Source organism: Leopardus geoffroyi, chromosome A3 (assembly GCF_018350155.1).
Source record: "Leopardus geoffroyi isolate Oge1 chromosome A3, O.geoffroyi_Oge1_pat1.0, whole genome shotgun sequence".
Classification (NCBI taxonomy): domain Eukaryota; kingdom Metazoa; phylum Chordata; class Mammalia; order Carnivora; family Felidae; genus Leopardus; species Leopardus geoffroyi.
Window position 1 is genome coordinate 43,466,756 of NC_059336.1, and position 17,590 is coordinate 43,484,345.

General features: G+C 46.2%; 1 protein-coding gene across 1 annotated transcript in view; it reads left to right on the forward strand.

The window, feature by feature from the left end:
- KAT14 (lysine acetyltransferase 14) overlaps positions 1-3,657 on the forward strand; it is a 37,190-nt gene extending 33,533 nt beyond the window's left edge. Inside the window, exon 10 of the mRNA XM_045445400.1 lies at positions 2,942-3,657. Within this exon, the coding sequence (XP_045301356.1) occupies positions 2,942-3,115 (174 nt within the window). The 3' untranslated portion in view covers positions 3,116-3,657. The remainder of the gene's footprint in view (positions 1-2,941) is intronic.
- Positions 3,658-17,590: the final 13,933 nt, after the last annotated feature.

The following is a 17,590-nucleotide window of genomic DNA, read 5'->3' on the forward strand; positions in this document are numbered from 1 at the left end:
TTCAGTTGATTAAGCATTTGACTCTTGATTTCGGCTCATGTCGTGATGCCAGGCTCGTTAGGCTGAGTGTGGAGCCTGCTTGAGATTTTTTCTCTCCCTCTCTGTCTGCCCCTGACTCAGTGCACATGTGCACTCCCTTTCTCTCTTTCAGTAAAATAATCTTCAAAGAAACCAGTTTGTAAACACATTATAGTAGATAAAATGAGAAAATACCAAAAGTGAGAATCCAAAGCCCTTGTACAATGACCCATATTGGTAACTGCTGCTGCTCTTAGAAGCACCATCGCCACGACTCTGAGAATGGAAGCGGAGCTGTGATTTTTAGGGGTTTTCTCCTTCTGGCGGCATAAACGTACAGAACACACTCACTTCAGCCATACAGCATAATGATCTGATAGATACTTGTCTATATTGCGAAACATTCCCCACAGTAAGTCTAGTTATCACCCGTCAATACACGCAGTTACAGACGTTTTTCCTCTTGGATGAGAACTTTTAAGATCTACTCTCTTAGCAACTTGCAAATATGTAGTACAAGTATTGTAAACTATGGTCTCCATGACATCCCCAGGACTTACTTGTGTTGTAAACTGGGTATCTTTTGACCCCCTTCATCTAGTTCACCCCCCTATAGCCCTGCCTCTGGCAGTTACCAGTCTGTTGTCTGCGTCTGTGAGTTCAGCTTTTTATTGTTTTTTAGATTCCATATATAAGTGAGATCATACAGTGTTTGTCTTTCCCTGTCTGACTTGTTTCATTGAGCATAATGGCACCTAAGTTGTTGCAAAAATTATCAAGTATTTTTAAACATTTTAGCAAAACTCTATCAATGAGTAGTACATAGTCTATTATTGCTGATTATTCTTAATTTTACTATCACTGTAGAAGCTGGTATCAACCTTTTAAGATTTGATTGTAATATCAAATTATAATTCATCCTTTGATATATCCATAACACTGTTGAAGAAAATATACCATATATTTATATACTAACATCAGAAAAACACGTAAGGGATTTTTCACCCCCAGAATCTTATTTAGAAACCATTTGGCATGAAGGATTGTGTGTTATGTGGGCAAGATTCCCTTTAAATAGAGGAAGGAGAAGATAAAATGTTGTTTTTCCAATCTTTTTAAGTTTATTTATTTATGGGGAGAGAGAAGGAGAGACAGCATGAGTAGGGTAAAGGCAGAGAGAGAGAGAGAGAGCGGTGGAGGCAGAGAGAGGGGCGGGGGAGACAGAGAATCCCAAGCAGGCTTCACGCTGTCAGCACAGAGCCTGATGCAGGGTTCAGACTCACAAACCATGAGATCATGACCTGGGCTGAAATTAAGTCAGACACTTAAATGACTGAGCCACCCAGGTGCCCCCAATTTTTCCAACTCTTAATGAAACTTGCTCAATACTTCCCAAATGTCGGCAGAAACCTAGAACCATTTTGTAGAAGTTGCTTTCTTCTCTCTTCACTTGGCAGTTAACACGTGCTCCCTTGTGTTCAGCTGAGACTCTCAGTTTTTCATACCACACCCCACCGCCTACCCCACTCACAGCCACGACCTCCACCCTGTTCACCCTTCCATCCTCGGCCGCTGCAACACTGCCTTTCCCGTCACCAGCAGGAGCGGCCTTCCCGAGTGTGTGCCTGGCGGGGGGCCTGGCACAGAGTCAGTCCTGACTGAGCGCTCACTGGGCAGGTGAGGAGTATTCATCCTTTCATGCGGGTCCTGGCCCTCAGCCAGACCGTGAGTCCCGGGCCCAGGCAGCACTGCTCAGTCGGGCAGTAGTACTCGATGCTGTGGTGACACTGTGCATGTGTGCACGAAAGTCACTCCACGAAATTCATCTTACACACTCACAGTAACACCACAGGGCACAGAACGTGAATCAAGCAGACGTGAATCAAGAAGTGAATCAAGAACGTGAATCAAGAAGACGGCAGCTGTCTACCTGAGAGGCCTCTTAAATCTAGGCCTCGGGAACCATGGCTTACAAAACCTCAAGGACCCTGTCAGCCTCAGTATTTCGGTGCTTTCCTCATTAGAAAGCACATTCTTAGTTCATATGACTTTTGGTACTTTCTTCTGTGTAGCTAATTAAAGAATCTTAAGAACTTGCCTCGTATTAGTAGAATGATGATTACTCTTTCCCCCTAGGATTAGGCCAATGCTGAATACAGAAATCACAGTTCTGAGAAGCTAATTCCATCGGTTTGTGAGGGATGGAGGGGGACTGTGGGATTCTGAACATCTGTACAGGGTTTTCAGGTCTCATAACTAAATGAAAGTCTTAATACCTCATATCTAGCCTCATAATGTAGCATCCTTTCTAGTAGGTGTAGGAACGGAAGGAATTTTTACAAGTTTGAGTACAGGATAACATCCAGTTTTTAAAAGCAGAACTTCTTGGAGCACCTGGATGGCTCAGTCTTTTGAGCGTCCGACTCTTGGTTTCTGCTCAGGTCATGATCCCAGGGTTGTGGGAGCCCACGCTGGGCTCCGTGCCGAGCGTGGAGCCTGTTTAAAATTGTCTTTCTCTCTCCCCCGCTCACTGTTCCTCTCTCTAAAATTTAAAAAAATAATAAAAAGCAGAACTTCTTGTCTTACTCTCTATTTCCTCGAGATTGTCAGAGCGCCTGCTATTGATAAGTGTGATATGTTTAAGTGTAATTGAATTCTAAATAAAATAATCCAGTTGACAATGAACTTTCCCCCGGGCCCTTGGCTTCAGAGAGCAGAAACAGCCAGCATGCCACCCGTTCCTTTGGTCTCATAGTTTCAGTCGGGCTACCAGCTGTTGTGGCGTGTTGCAGTGCCTCAGCTGAGGTCCCTGCTGTCCCCAGTTGCCATGACTACCTACCTACACTTCACAGCCTTTCCTCACCTACTCATTTTCCCTCAGGCACTTTCATTCTCATCCCGTACTTTTCCACTCTTTTGGCAGACCTGCATGGGCAAGGATGTGACCCTTCACGTCTCGGCAAGCAACCCTGCTATGCTGCTCTACCAGAAGTTTGGATTCAAGACTGAAGAGTACGTCTTAGATTTCTATGATAAATATTACCCGTTGAAGAGTACGGAGTGTAAACACGCATTCTTCCTGAGGCTCCGGCGCTGAAGTGAGCACAGCGCTTCACAGAGAGACGCGTGTGCTGTCAGAGGTGGGTCCTCACGTAGCCCCGAAGGCAGGTGTTCACGTCCCTGTGGGCCCTCATCTCTGCAATCAGACGTCCCTTCAGACCTCTCGCTGGAGGCTACACAGGCGGTGGGCAGAGGAATTGAATAGTGCACAGCCCGTCAGCAGAACCACTGTCCTGTCCTGTCCTGTCCTGCACAGGCCTGGGCCCACATCTTGGGACTCCACAGTTAACTGGAACCGAGCGGTGCTGCTGTCCTTCCGCCAAACAGCTTCAGCAATAAAGGATTCTCGGGGAGAGAGAATCTGTTCTAATTTAAAGGATGAGGAAGGGTGGCAGCCGTTAACGAGGGGTGCTGTGTCATCGGGACAACGGGAGATTACGAGGTGATCACACAAAGGGCCGGCACTTGCCCAGCCGTCGATGAGCCATCATTGAATCCGGAGGACCTTCAGGGCACTGAGGTTCTGCTGTCTCCCTGACTTTGTCCACAGTCAAAATAAACATGGTGTTTGTGTCCACACGTCCCGTCACCTGGTCTGCTGTTAGTACCTCCTGCTGGGGGCTTTTGCCTAGGAGTAGACACCTCTCCCTGCGCCTGCGAAGTTGCTTTGGGGTCGCGTTGTCTGAGCAGCCTGTCAGTTAGACTGTGCTGGCGGGGAGGTGCGGGTGGTGGAAGCAGAGCCAGCTGAGGACGGGCCCGTGTGTCTCCAGGACCACTCTTGTCGTAGGGGGTGTTGGAGAGGGACTGTCCGTCAGGGTGTTTTGGATCCAGTAGAAGCTTTTCCAAAAATATCAGATGTTCCCAAATAAAAATCTTCTCTTATGACGATCAATGGCCAGAGCTCCAATCCAGTCAGTTTGCTTTCAAACTCTATTTAAGAGCGGTGGCTCTTAACTTCTGGGGACATGGATCCCTCCCTGCGAGAATCCAAAGAAGGCTGAATATTCTCTAGAAAACTGTGCATGCACATTTAAAATCTTGATCGGAGATCTGTGGACCACAGTCAAGAGCCTCTGTTTTAGGGGCTACGCTTGCAGCCAGCTCGAATCCCTTTCCTCAGAGGAACGCACTGCACCTCGCGCGAAGCCTGGAAGTTCTGTCCTTGGAGAGCAGCCCAGGCTCCACTCTGCTGCCTGAGGCCCCAGAGTGGCATTACCTCCTTTCTTCCTTTCCTTTTCTTTTCATCCCTCCCTCCTTCCTTCCTTCCCTTCTTTCTGAGAGCTTTCTACCTTTTAAGGATTTGAGGACTAGGACCCCAAGAAGTAAAATTGAAGAAGTGACATTTTCTGAACCTGCAGTCTAGCTTGTGATTGTTGTACGTGAATGTCAAGCGTTTGCTGCAAAAGGTGGCCGAAGCAAGTGTCTCCCATCGCTTCAAGGAACTGGGGAATTCTGTGATTACATTAATCAGTTCTTTGTTTTACATTTCGATCGATTGATTGATTTTATTTTCAAGTAATTGCCACACCCAACATGGGGCTCCAACTTACAGCCATGAGATCAAGAGTCGCATGCTCCACCGACTGAGCCAGCCAGGTGCCCCACATTTTTAAATTACGATACAACAACCCCCTCCCCCATATTCAGTAATTATCAAGATGTTTGCCCCATATGCTTCATCTGTCTTTTGCTGAATATTTTAAGGCAAATCCCAGATATCCTATACTTTCACACCTACTTCAGTAGGTATTTCTTAAAAAATAGGGATATTTTCTCACATAACCTCAATACCTAGTACCACTCACAACAAGGTGAGCCCATTTCTGGAATTAGCTAGTAGTCAGTGTATCACATCCTGTGGATGGTCTCAGAAGTGCCTTTACACTTGGTTTGTCTGGATCAGCATCTGAGTGGGGTTCACACGGGTGGCTGACGGCCCTGTCTCCACAGTCTGTCCATGGAGATGTGCCCTGCCGCACCACAGTCTTGCTCCAGTGTTGGGCAAGATGGGTCTGGTGGCCCCAGTACAGCAGACAGCTACTGGTTTTGATCTGCCTTTGGCCTTACAGCTGACACTGTAAGAAACCCCTGTCCACCCTCCAAAAGTGATACTTAACAATGCATACAGATGGGGCCCAAGGTGCCAAGAGCGTTCTCAAATTACCACGTTCTGGTGGACTTTCAGGTATAATTTATTTTGAGATTTCAAAATTCCAAGTAAGAGGAGGGCTTGTTTCTTTCTTCCACAGAAGTGGGTGTGAGCTTTAAAAAGCTGAGGAACCCCATCTCCAGCTCTGTGTTCCTGGGAGTCTAGATTGTCCTTGACCTGTATCCAGGCCTTCCTGGCCCTGGGGAGGTGGCTCGTGGTAGCCAAGTGGGCCTTCAGGGTCCAGGTTGGAGTGAGACCAGAATTAACTGTGTCTTTATTTACCCAGAGTCTTTCTAGGGAGATTGAGCTCTTTGCAGCAGGATGTTTTGAGAACCAAAACCATACTTTTGAATTTTCCAGATTTAGTTAACATGCTTTATGCAAAATGCTCACCACCTAAAAGCCTTCCCTGGAACGGTCTTCTGCAAGTGGGCTCAGTGTTCCCACTAAGCCCTGGGGGGGGGGGGGGGCTCCCAGGTCCACTCCACAAGGGCTGGGGTGCGTGGCACACTTTGGTTAAGGATGTGCTTCTGATATCTACTAGCAGGAGGTTGGGGTAAAAAACTGTATCTTAGTACTGGGGTATGGCCATGGAGTGGTTTTAAGACTCTTCATCGGTACACACTTAACTCACATACTTGTGTGGTCAAGCACGGGCTTGACTCTGAGAAACATGCAAAGTTAACAAACTTAGACAATGTCATACCTCAGCTTGCTCCCTTGTACGATGGGGTTGATGACACCTACGTGGCAGGTTTGCAGCAATAGGCACAACAAGGCTTAGAAAAATCACTAATGGAGGACCCTGAACTCAAAGGCAGGTAGTCTGGTGTCAGCCCACAGCCTTCCCCACCCAGGCCCTGCCCAGGATCGGGAGTGGCCAGGGGCACGTAGGTAGGAGTTCTGGGAGGGATCAGTGCGAGCTTGGCTCCCGACTATCCCCAGTGCCTAGAACTGCCTGGTGCAGAACCAGTGCCCTCTAAGCCTTGGGTGAGTGAGGGGAAAATGAAGCATCTTACTGTGTGCATCTGGGCTCGGTGGGGGGACAGACCTCAGTAAGTGGCTTCCCCGCCCCCCCCACTTTCCAAATCTCATATGCACAGCATCTTTCTGTTTATCACAAATTAAAGTTTTCTCACTTCTTGGAGTCTGCATGAGCACTGGCCCCTTCTCTCTGGATGGGAAAAGGCGGCTCCTACCTTTTAGAACCTTACGACACTCTACACAGGTTCCATTAGGCCGGGAGAATCCTACCCAAGTAAACAGAGACTGTAATCATTTGGATTGGATGAGCTAATGGAGAAGACTGAAGGTTACTCAGGTAAGAGCTGGAGGGGGCCTATGGCTGTACTGCCGTGGGTGGTATGGCTTCAGTCAAGTCCACGTGTGCAGAGGGCAGCTCAGCCTCCCCCTCTCACTTCACTAGATGGTTTCCTACTGTGGGTGACATTATAGCATGTGTCAGTGTCAAGAAGGCCACTGCTCTAAACCGTCAGCCCTCAGGGCAGCTGGAGCCCCTAGGTGTTTTTCCCCAGTGGCATGCAGCCAGGGGTGTGCTGATGAATATTTGACCACTGGTGGGGGGTGAGGTTCAGGGAGAGAGGAGCAGTAAGTCAAGGCCCCAGGTGCAGCAATTGCTGATTTCCATGGCATAAATATTCGCGCCATGGCGGATCCCAAGCCACCAATGTGCTGTCACTGAACCCAGAGTTGGAAAGACATGCACAGTAGCACACCGTGACACAGCACTGCCATCACATACATAACGATGGATGGATATCACCTCGAGAGCATAGGTAACGGTCGTGTGGTCTATTTATCAGCCTGTGGTGAGTTTTGAGAATTTATTACCTTTATTTTTTACATGATTCATGTAATTATAAGTTCATATAATTCAGCATTTAATAACGGCTCACAAAATCCCCAGAAATGTCACCATCAGCTCCCGCATACAGCGGGCACACGGCAACATGAGCCCAGGTGAAGGTGAACCTGTGCAGCTGGGCCGGGGAGGCCTGGGTCCCAGCCCTGTGTCCACCGGCGGCTGTTGTGGCCTCTGAGCTGGCCACAGGGAGACCTCGCGGGAGCTTCCCCAACACTTGAAAAGATCACTTGAAGATAAGGCCTTTGGGTTCAAATTCCATTCACTTTCACAATTATCAACATTACTTGTGTCCACGAGAGAAACAAAATGGGCTGCTAGACTATCATTTCAGCTCTTCGAAATTTTTCAATTAAAAAAGGTTGAACATCACCTCCTGTCAACTACTTTTCTCATGGGTGACAGTCAAAAGCTAGAAGAGAATTAGTGAACATTCCTGATCGAGAATTGTGTGTAATAATTTCACTTATTTTTTTTTTAATGTTTATTTTTGAGAGAGACCGAGAACACAAGCGGGAGAGGGGCAGAGAGAGTAGGAGTCACAGAATCCAAAGCAGGCTCCAGGCTCCATGCTATCAGCACAGAGCCCTACGCGGGGCTCAAACCCATGAACTACGAGATTGTGACCTGAGCCGAAGTTGGACGCTCAACCGAGTCACCCAGATGCCCTGTGTGTAATAATTTAAAACCTAATATCTAGTATTTTAAAAAAATGTTCCTGGAAGCCAGACGAAGTTTTTCATGAAAACATCTGAAGAGGTTTTGGGGGTAAACGGCATACAAATTCAGTGTTTAGTGTCATAATTACTTTACCTTTCTCCTATTGATATAAACATTATCTCCTTCACTAAGCCCTGGGTAGAGGTGGCCCGTCCCTGCATTGCACCCGGCATGCTGTACGTGTGTTCTTTGGGTTGTGTGACATGACATGAGGCAAGCTGTGCGGGGGCCCCCCCGTCTTCCCCACACAACAGAACATTCTCAGAACCTGTGGTGTCAGCCAGCCAGCCACACAGGGCTAGTGGTTAGAGTGACCAGGGCTTGGCAACAGCCACAGAGGGAACAGTCTGTGTTCTGTGCAGTTTATGGCCATTACGAGCTATTTGTTTTTAGCATATGTCTCTTTAAAAATAGAAACAGCAGGGGCGCCTGGGTAGCTTGGTCGGTTAAGCGTCTGTCTTCAGCTCAGGTCACGATCTCGCAGTCCGTGAGTTCGAGCCCCGCGTCAGGCTCTGGGCTGATGGCTCAGAGCCTGGAGCCTGTTTCCGATTCTGTGTCTCCCTCTCTCTCTGCCCCTCCCCTGTTCATGCTCTGTCTCTCTCTGTCTCAAAAATAAATAAACGTCAAAAAAAATTTTTTTTAATAAATAAATAAATAAATAAACGTTAAAAAAAATAAAAAATAAAATAAAAATAGAAACAGGGGTGCCTGGGTGGCTCAGTCAGTTAAGCGTCCAACTCTTGATCTCAGCATGGGTCGTGATCTCAGAGTTTGTGAGTTCGAGTGCCATGTCCAGCTCTGCTGACAGCACGGAACCTGCTTGGGATTCTCTCCCTCCCTCTCTCTCTCTGCCCCTCCCCCCTTTCTCTCCTCCTCTCTCTCAAAATAAAATAAACTTAAAAAATTAAATGAAAATGGAAACAACTTGATCAAATTAAATTACAGAATTTTGAAACCATTGAAATTGAATGTTAGGGGAAAAAGTGAACGTAAGGAACTATGGGAGAGGCCGTTTGCGGGTGTCTCCCCACGTTATATTTCACTTGGGAAACATGAACAGGCCTTTGCTTGGTAAAATGTTAGCTCACGTCAGTGCCCATGTGGGCGCTGTGGTCTCTATCAACCAGGTTTGCACTCCCTGGGAGCAGAGGCCACGTAACATGTTTGTCCTCCCCAGTACTTGGCGCAGGGCTGGACGCACCCAGTTGCTCAGCTGCCAGGTTCCCCGAAGCTTACCTCCAGAACACAAGTCCTCTGGCTCTTAATCGCCTTCCTCCCCTTCCCAGGGAACTACACCAGTACTTCCTAGCCTAGCCCTGCATGGACCCCAACAGAGCGGTGGGGGGTGGGGTGGGGGGGAAGCCAAGCCATAACCTGACATGCACTCATGTCCTTTAAGATTTATGTGTCTAAAGTTACAGCTACTTTATTAATTTTTAATGTTTTATTTAGTTTTGAGAGACAGCAGGTGGGGGAGGGGCAGAGAGAGAGGGAGACAGGATCTGAAGCGGGCTCCGTGCTGACAGCAGAGAGCCCAATGCAGGGCTAGAACTCATGAACCGCAAGATCATGACCTGAGCTGAAGTCAGATGCTCAACTGACTGAGCCACCCAGGTGCCCCTCAAATTACAGGAATTTTAAATTTTGTTTTTAATCTTTATTTATTTTTGAGAGAGAGACAGAGCATGAGCGGGGGAGGGGCAGAGAGAGAGGGAGACACAGAATATGAAGCAGTCTCCAGGCTGTGAGCTGTCAGCACAGAGCCCGACGCGGGGCTCGAACTCACGAACCGTGAGATCATGACCTGAGCGGGGAAGTCAGACGCTCAGCTGACCCAGGTGGCCCTCAAATTACAGGGATTTTATGTTCTACTCTTTAAGTGTGTCTGTTTTAATGTTACAATGATGGGTTTTTTTCACCCAAAGCTTCAGGGTGAGTCGGCGGTCTAGGCAGATGGGCAGTTTGTGGGTGTGTGCAGAATGCCCGCCGGGTGTGTGCCTGTGCAGCACAGCTCTGCAATCCTGTTCTTTTCCTCCGCACTGAACGCTCCAGGGGCTCAAGACAGACCTGTCTGCCCTTTGAATGACACCGTATAATTCACGTCATTTTGAGAGAGAGTTTCGAGGCGAAGATGGGCAGCTGTTGAAAAGCAAACATGCTGCTGGTATGCTTACATTTGGCCAAAGTGTCTAGGTCTCTAGTTAAGCTGAATTTGGCTGAAGGCTAAACTAAATGAAAAAGTATGTCCAACAGAAGGCATTAGGCTCCGAGTGGGATGAACAGCAAGGGTCTGAGCTCAGAGGCCCTTGGGAAAACAAGAATTGTGGGCAACTCGGGCCTCTGGGGCTTGGGGCTCGGGCGGTGGGCTCGTGTCTGAGTGGTTTGTCACTGAGCAGTGAAGCAGCGCTCACCGTTTCCAGGGCGACACGAGGTAGAAATGGCAAGGTCCGTAAGGCATTGATCACGCACACATTCCAACGGCTCCGTAATGGCCGTGCTGGAATTGCCTCTGTTCGGTGGAAGAGAAAACTGAGTCTTGAGGGCTTGAGTAACTCAGTGCCGAGGGCACGCCCATAGAAAGCAGAGGACAGCAACCCGGGTCCCTGTTGGAACTGCCACTGCGCCTGCCCCTCTGTGTCTGCAGAGGGGTGAGAAATGGAGGAGGGGCTCTCGCTCAGGCCACTCTTGGACCTTAAACGGCGTCCTGTGGTTGAGAGCCACGCCATTCACCTCCCACACTCACTCTGCTGCTTGCGCCTCCTTAGACTTTTGTGCGTGTGGATATTTCTTTGCTGGTCTCCCAGGCCAGGGAGTAGAACCGGAGGTGGTGGTGTGCAAAGGCAGGTGTATGTGAGTGTGCTGAGTATGAGTGTTTTTCTGGAGAGGGGCCTGAGGCTTCATCAGATGTTCACAGGGATGTGTGAGCCAAAAAGAAGTAACAAGCCCTCTTCAGACTGGAGGAAGGAACTTTCTAGAGCCGGCTGGGAGGTTGGGACAAAATTTCAAAAGAAATGACACACCAAACGATTCCTTCAATGTGTTTTATTTTTACTTTTGACATAATTCCAGGCTTGACGTACAGTTGCAAAAGAGAACAAATGTTAATGTTTTACACACTTGCTGCCCCCGACACATACACATACACGTACCCGTGTGCACAGACACTTTTTTCTGAACCATTTAAAATTAAGTCACAGGGTATTAAGGAGGGCACTTTTATGATGAGCACTGGGAATATGGTATGTAACTGACGAATCACTGAAGTCTGCTCCTGAAACCCAATATTGCACTGTGTGTTAACTAACTAGAATTTAAATAAAATTTTGGAGAAAAGAAATAATTAAAAAAGTAAGTTGTAGGGACGTCTGGCTGGCTCAGTCGGTAGAGCATGCAACTCTTGGTCCTGGGGTTGTGAGTTTGAGGCTAACATAGAGTGTAGAGATTAACTAAAAATAAGATCTTAAGGGCACCTGGGTGGCTCAGTCAGTTGAGTGACTGACTCTTGATTTCGGCTCAGGTTTGTGAGATCAAGGCCCATGTTGGGCTCAGTGCTGAGCACAGAGCCTGCTTGGGATTCTCTGTCTCCTTCCCTCTTTGCCCCTCCTCACTCATGCATGCTCGCTCTCTCTCTGTCTCTCAAAAATAAATAAATGTTCTTTAAAAAAAGCCTTTAAAAAAAATTTTTTTTACATTTATTTATTTTTGAGAGAGAGCACAAGTGGGGGAGGGGCAGAGAGAGAATGAGACACAGAATCCGAAGCAGGCTCCAGGCTCCGAGCTGTCAGCACAGAGCCCGACGTGGGGTTTGAACCCACAAACTGTGAGATCATGACCTGAGCCAAAGTCCGACGCTTAACCGACTAAGCCACCCAAGTGCCCCCCCAAAAATAAAGTCTTAAAAAAATAAAAGTAAGTTGCAGATACCATGCTCCTTTTAACATGACAATGTGCATTTCTAAAAGCAAGGAATGTTCTTACCTAACCACAGTACGATGACCAAAATCAGGGAAGTTAACACCGACACCATGCTGTTACCTGATCTACAGACCTAACTCAGGTTTCACTAATTGTGAAACTGCCCTTAAAAGCAGAAGAAAATCCAGACCAAGAGTGCATTCAGTTGTCAAGTTTCTTTGGTCTCACAGGAACCGCCCCCAAGTCTTTGTTAAGTGGACCCTTTTGAAGGGTAGCGGCCAGTTGATTTGCAGAATGTCCCTGAGGCCGGGCTGTCTGCTGTGTCCTCCTGTTCAGAGTCCTGTGGGGCCCTTTGGCAGGAACACCCTGCATGTGCACCACTTAGCAAGTCCCTGCTGCCCCTTAAGTCCCATTTCTGGCAAAGTGAACTCTGTCCTTCACTCTGTTTGCAAATAAGGCTTTGAGGGGAGATTGACTGAGAAGATGCAAATATCCTGCCTCTGCTCAAGTTCTGCACCACCCGTCTTAGCATGCAAACGATGTCCTTTTGGCCTTCTAGGTGTGCATCCCCTTAAGGAAGCAGCATTGAGAACTCGGCACTGCCCTGCACTTTCACATCGCAGCACAGTGAGCACCCAGCCTAAATGAGAGCCTGAGTGCAGGAAGTAGCTCTTGGACCCCTGACCCCCCTTCGGTAAAATGCCGGCCACCACTGCAGGAACAGCAGAGTGTCGTGAGAAGGTGGAGACGCCTCAGCCTGGGGGCCAGTTACTCAGTGCGTTAGAGGTCGTGCGTCTCAACATTTACCAGAACTTTTCTGATGACAGAAGATAAAGGATGTCTTACTTACTGCTGTATAAGAAGCCACCACAGAATCTAGTGGCTTGAAACCATAGTAGTGAGTTTTCTGGGCGGTGCTCTTCCCATGGTGCTGACCAGGGCACCGGGGCAGCTACTGGCATCTGGGAGCTCAGCCGGGGCCGCTGACCAGTGGTCTCAGTTCTCCAGTCCACGTGGGCCTCTGCACATATTTGCTTGGACTGCGTCATGCCACAGTGGCTGCGTTCCAAGAAGCAACATTCCTCCAGCACTCCAGGGGGACAAACCCCAGCTGGAAATGCTTCCCAAGCCTCTACCTGCAACATGCTTCCTGCTGCCCCACTGCCCAGAGCCAGCGACACGGCCAAGCGCCTACACCACGTGGGAAGGCTTCACAAGGGACAAATACCAGGATACGTGGTCCGTGAGGGAGGCCACCAAAATATAGTCAACACAACAGGTTTTTATAGAAGTTCTAACACCTTGATGTGGCCGCCCCACCTGGAGTAGTTCCGCTTTGGGGCAACTGGGTGGGCCAGAGCTGGTGGGCACCTCGTCCACACTAGGAATGATAGGGCAGCACGACTAGTGGTCAGAGTGCAGGAGTCCTGGGTGACCACGTCTGTAAAAAAAAAAAAAAAAGAAGGGTAAGACAGTCCCAGACAGACTTGAGGTGAGGGGCTTCTCCCTGAGGCCTGGCTGTGTGAGGCCCACCCCAACCCCCATTTAAATTACCCCCTACCCCCCCACTTAAGTTTTATTAAGGTATAATGTACATACTGTAAAATTTGCCAATTTTCAGGACACAATTTAGTGATTTTTAGTAAAATTATAGAGTTGTGCAACTATCACCAGCCCACTCCTACCCCCAGTGCCAGGCAACCACTAACTGGTTTTGTCTCTAGAGACTTACCTTTTCTAGACATTACTTGTCAAAGGACCCTTTTTTGCATTTCCTAAGAGTTGGCTTCTCTGACCCAGTAGTGCCAATCACCTTAGAAATTTTAGTATAAATCTTCCAAAGCCTTTTCTTTCGCTTACATAGACATGCCCTTGCAATACCATTTGGTTTTTTCATATACTACTTTTTAAAACAAACTGTGGTCAAATTGTATACCTTGTTCTATAAGGCATTTAAATTTTTTCTATTTTTTTTCTGTAGATGATCAGAAATAGCATTCCAAGTTATCAAACATTGTTTTAAAAATGTCATGTATGGGGACTCCTGGGTGGCTCAGTTGGATGAGTGTCAGACTCTTCATTTCAGCTCAGGTCATGATCTCAGGATCGTGGAATCGAGCCCACGTAGGGCTCTGAGCGTGGAGCCTGCTTGGGATTCTGTCTCTCCCTCTGCCCCTCCCCTGTCCATGTTGGCTCACTCTCAAAGAAACCAACCAAACAAACAAAAACACATCATGTATGATAGAATTGTATTTCATTATAGGAGTGTAACATAAGTTAACAATGCTCCTTGTTTCCAATTTCTCTATTGTAAACGATACTGCATTAAACACTCCTGAAGCTAGATCTGGAGGCACATGCATGGATGTTTCCTTAGAATACATTCCTAGATGGCACAAAAACAGACACATAGACCAATGGAATAGAATAGAAACCCCAGAACTAGACCCACAAACATATGGCCAACTCATCTTTGACAAAGCAGGAAATAACATCCAATGGAAAAAAGACAGTCTCTTTAACAAATGGTGCTGGGAGAACTGGACAGCAACATGCAGAAGGTTGAAACTAGACCACTTTCTCACACCATTCACAAAAATAAACTCAAAATGGATAAAGGACCTGAATGTGAGACAGGAAACCATCAAAACCTTAGAGGAGAAAGCAGGAAAAGACCTCTCTGACCTCAGCCGTAGCAATCTCTTACTCGACACATCCCCAAAGGCAAGGGAATTAAAAGCAAAAGTGAATTACTGGGACCTTATGAAGACAAAAAGCTTCTGCACAGCAAAGGAAACAACCAACAAAACTAAAAGGCAACCAACGGAATGGGAAAAGATATTTGCAAATGACATATCGGACAAAGGGCTAGTATCCAAAATCTATAAAGAGCTCACCAAACTCCACACCCGAAAAACAAATAACCCAGTGAAGAAATGGGCAGAAAACATGAATAGACACTTCTCTAAAGAAGACATCCGGATGGCCAACAGGCACATGAAAAGATGTTCAGCGTCGCTCCTTATCAGGGAAATACAAATCAAAACCACACGCAGGCATCACCTCACGCCAGTCACAGTGGCCAAAATGAACAAATCAGGAGACTATAGATGCTGGAGAGGATGTGGAGAAACGGGAACCCTCTTGCACTGTTGGTGGGAATGCAAATTGGTGCAGCCGCTCTGGAAAGCAGTGTGGAGGTTCCTCAGAAAATTAAAAATAGACCTACCCTATGACCCAGCAATAGCACTGCTAGGAATTTATCCAAGGGATACAGGAGTACTGATGCATAGGGGCACTTGTACCCCAATGTTTATAGCAGCACTCTCAACAATAGCCAAATTGTGGAAAGAGCCTAAATGTCCATCAACTGATGAATGGATAAAGAAATTGTGGTTTATATACACAATGGAATACTACGTGGCAATGAGAAAAAATGAAATATGGCCTTTTGTAGCAACGTGGATGGAACTGGAGAGTGTGATGCTAAGTGAAATAAGCCATACAGAGAAAGACAGATACCATATGGTTTCACTCTTATGTGGATCCTGAGAAACTTAACAGAAACCCATGGGGGAGGGGAAGGAAAAAAAAAAAAAAAAGAGGTTAGAGTGGGAGAGAGCCAAAGCATAAGAGACTGTTAAAAACTGAGAACAAACTGAGGGTTGATGGGGGGTGGGAGGGAGGGGAGGGTGGATGATGGGTATTGAGGAGGGCACCTTTTGGGATGAGCACTGGGTGTTGTATGGAAACCAATTTGACAATAAATTTCATATATTAAAAAAAAAAAAAAAAACAAAAAAAAGAATACATTCCTAGAGGGGCACCCGAGTGGCTCAACTTCGGCTCAGGTCATGATCTCATGGTTTGTGAGTTCGAGCCCCGCGTCGGGCTCTGTGCTGACAGCTCACAGCCTGGAGCCTGCTTCAGATTCTGTCTCCCTCTGTCTGCCCCTCGGCCGCTTGCACTCTGTCTCTTGCATTGTCTCAAAAACACACGTTAAAAAAAAAAAAAAAAAAAGAATACATTCCTAGAAGTGGAATTGCTGGATAAAAGGAGACATGGTGTCTTGAAATACAATCAGTAGAAATCATAATCATGCCTATCATTTACTGAGTGTTTCTGATGTGCAAGCACCATTCTAGGAGCCTTGAACAACTTGGAAACTTATTTAAATCACCATAGTTCGCTGAGGTACACACTATCATGATTCTCGTTTTTCTCAAGGGAGAAAAATACTGAGGCACAGAGAAGTTATTGACTTGCCCCAAATCTCACAGCCTGGCAGAGCCTGGCAGTCTGACTTCAGAACCTTTACTTTTAATCACACAAATAATTTTTTTTAATTTATAATTCAATCCACTGTATTATAACTATAATCCTTTCTCTTGTTACTGTTGAATAGACAACTTGTAAGATTCAAGAAGAAATTCCAGAGCAAAGTTGGAAAACTTGTAACTCTCATTTTCAAAGCTTGCTACAAAGTCACAGTGATCAAGGCAGTGGGGTGATAGCAAAAGGGCAAACAATATTGAACAATCGAATAGAAATGAGAGCCCAGAAATAAACCTTATATTTATAATCAACTGACCAATGGGAAAGGAATGATCTTTTTAGTAAATGGTGCTGGGACAACTGGATATTCACATGCAGAAAACTAAATTTGAACCCCTACCTCACACCATACAATAATTAAGTCAAAATATATCAGAGACCTAAATGTGAGAACTAAAACTAATAAGTTCCTAGAAAGAAATATAGAGGGGCGCCTGGGTGGCGCAGTCGGTTAAGCGTCCGACTTCAACCAGGTCGCGATCTCGCGTTCCGTGAGTTCGAGCTCCGCGTCGGGCTCTGGGCTGATGGCTCAGAGCCTGGAGCCTGTTTCCGATTCTGTGCCTCCCTCTCTCTCTGCCCCTCCCCCATTCATGCTCTGTCTCTCTCTGTCCCAAAAATAAATAAACGTTGAAAAAAAAAATTTTTTTTTTAAAAAAAGAAAGAAATATAGAAGTAAATCTTCACAATCTTGAGCTTGGCAATGGTTTTTCTGAGATACAAAAACCAAAAGTACAATTGATAGAAGAAAAAATGGATAAAATTTGACTTAATAAAAATGAAAAACATTTACACTTCAAAAGACACCATCTAGAAAGTAAAAATACAACCCACAGACTAGGGGAAAATACTTGGGAATCATGTATCTGATAAGATACTTCTATATAGAATGTATACAGATCTCTTAATACTCAACAATAAAAGAACAAACAACTGCCCACATGGGTTCACTGGTAAATCCCACGAAGTGTTTAGGGAAGAAATGATACCAATTTTCTACAGTCTCTTCCAGAAGATAGAAGCAGAAGGAATACTTCCTAATGCTTCCATGAAGCCAGCATTACCCTAAAACTAAAACCAAAGACATTTGCAAGAAAACTACTGACCAGTTTGATCTCTCGTGAACATTGATGCAAAAACCCTCAATAAAATATTTACAAATTAAATTCAACGATTTGTAAACAGAATTATACACTGTGACCAAACGGGATTTATTCCAGGTGTGCTAGATTTGTTCAACATTAGATCATCAACTAATATAATCCATCAGATCAGCAGGCTAAAGAATAAAAATCACATGACCATGTCACAAGATACAGAAAAAACACTTGACAAAAGCCAACATGCAGTCATTACAAAAGCCCTCAGAAAACAAAAACAAAAACCAACTCTCAGAAAAGTAGTAAAAGAAAGAAACTTCCTCAACTTGATAAATTACTTCTACAAAAAGCCTACACCTAAGCACCATACTAAATAAATGGTGAGAAACTAGAAGCTGTCTGGCTAAGATCAGG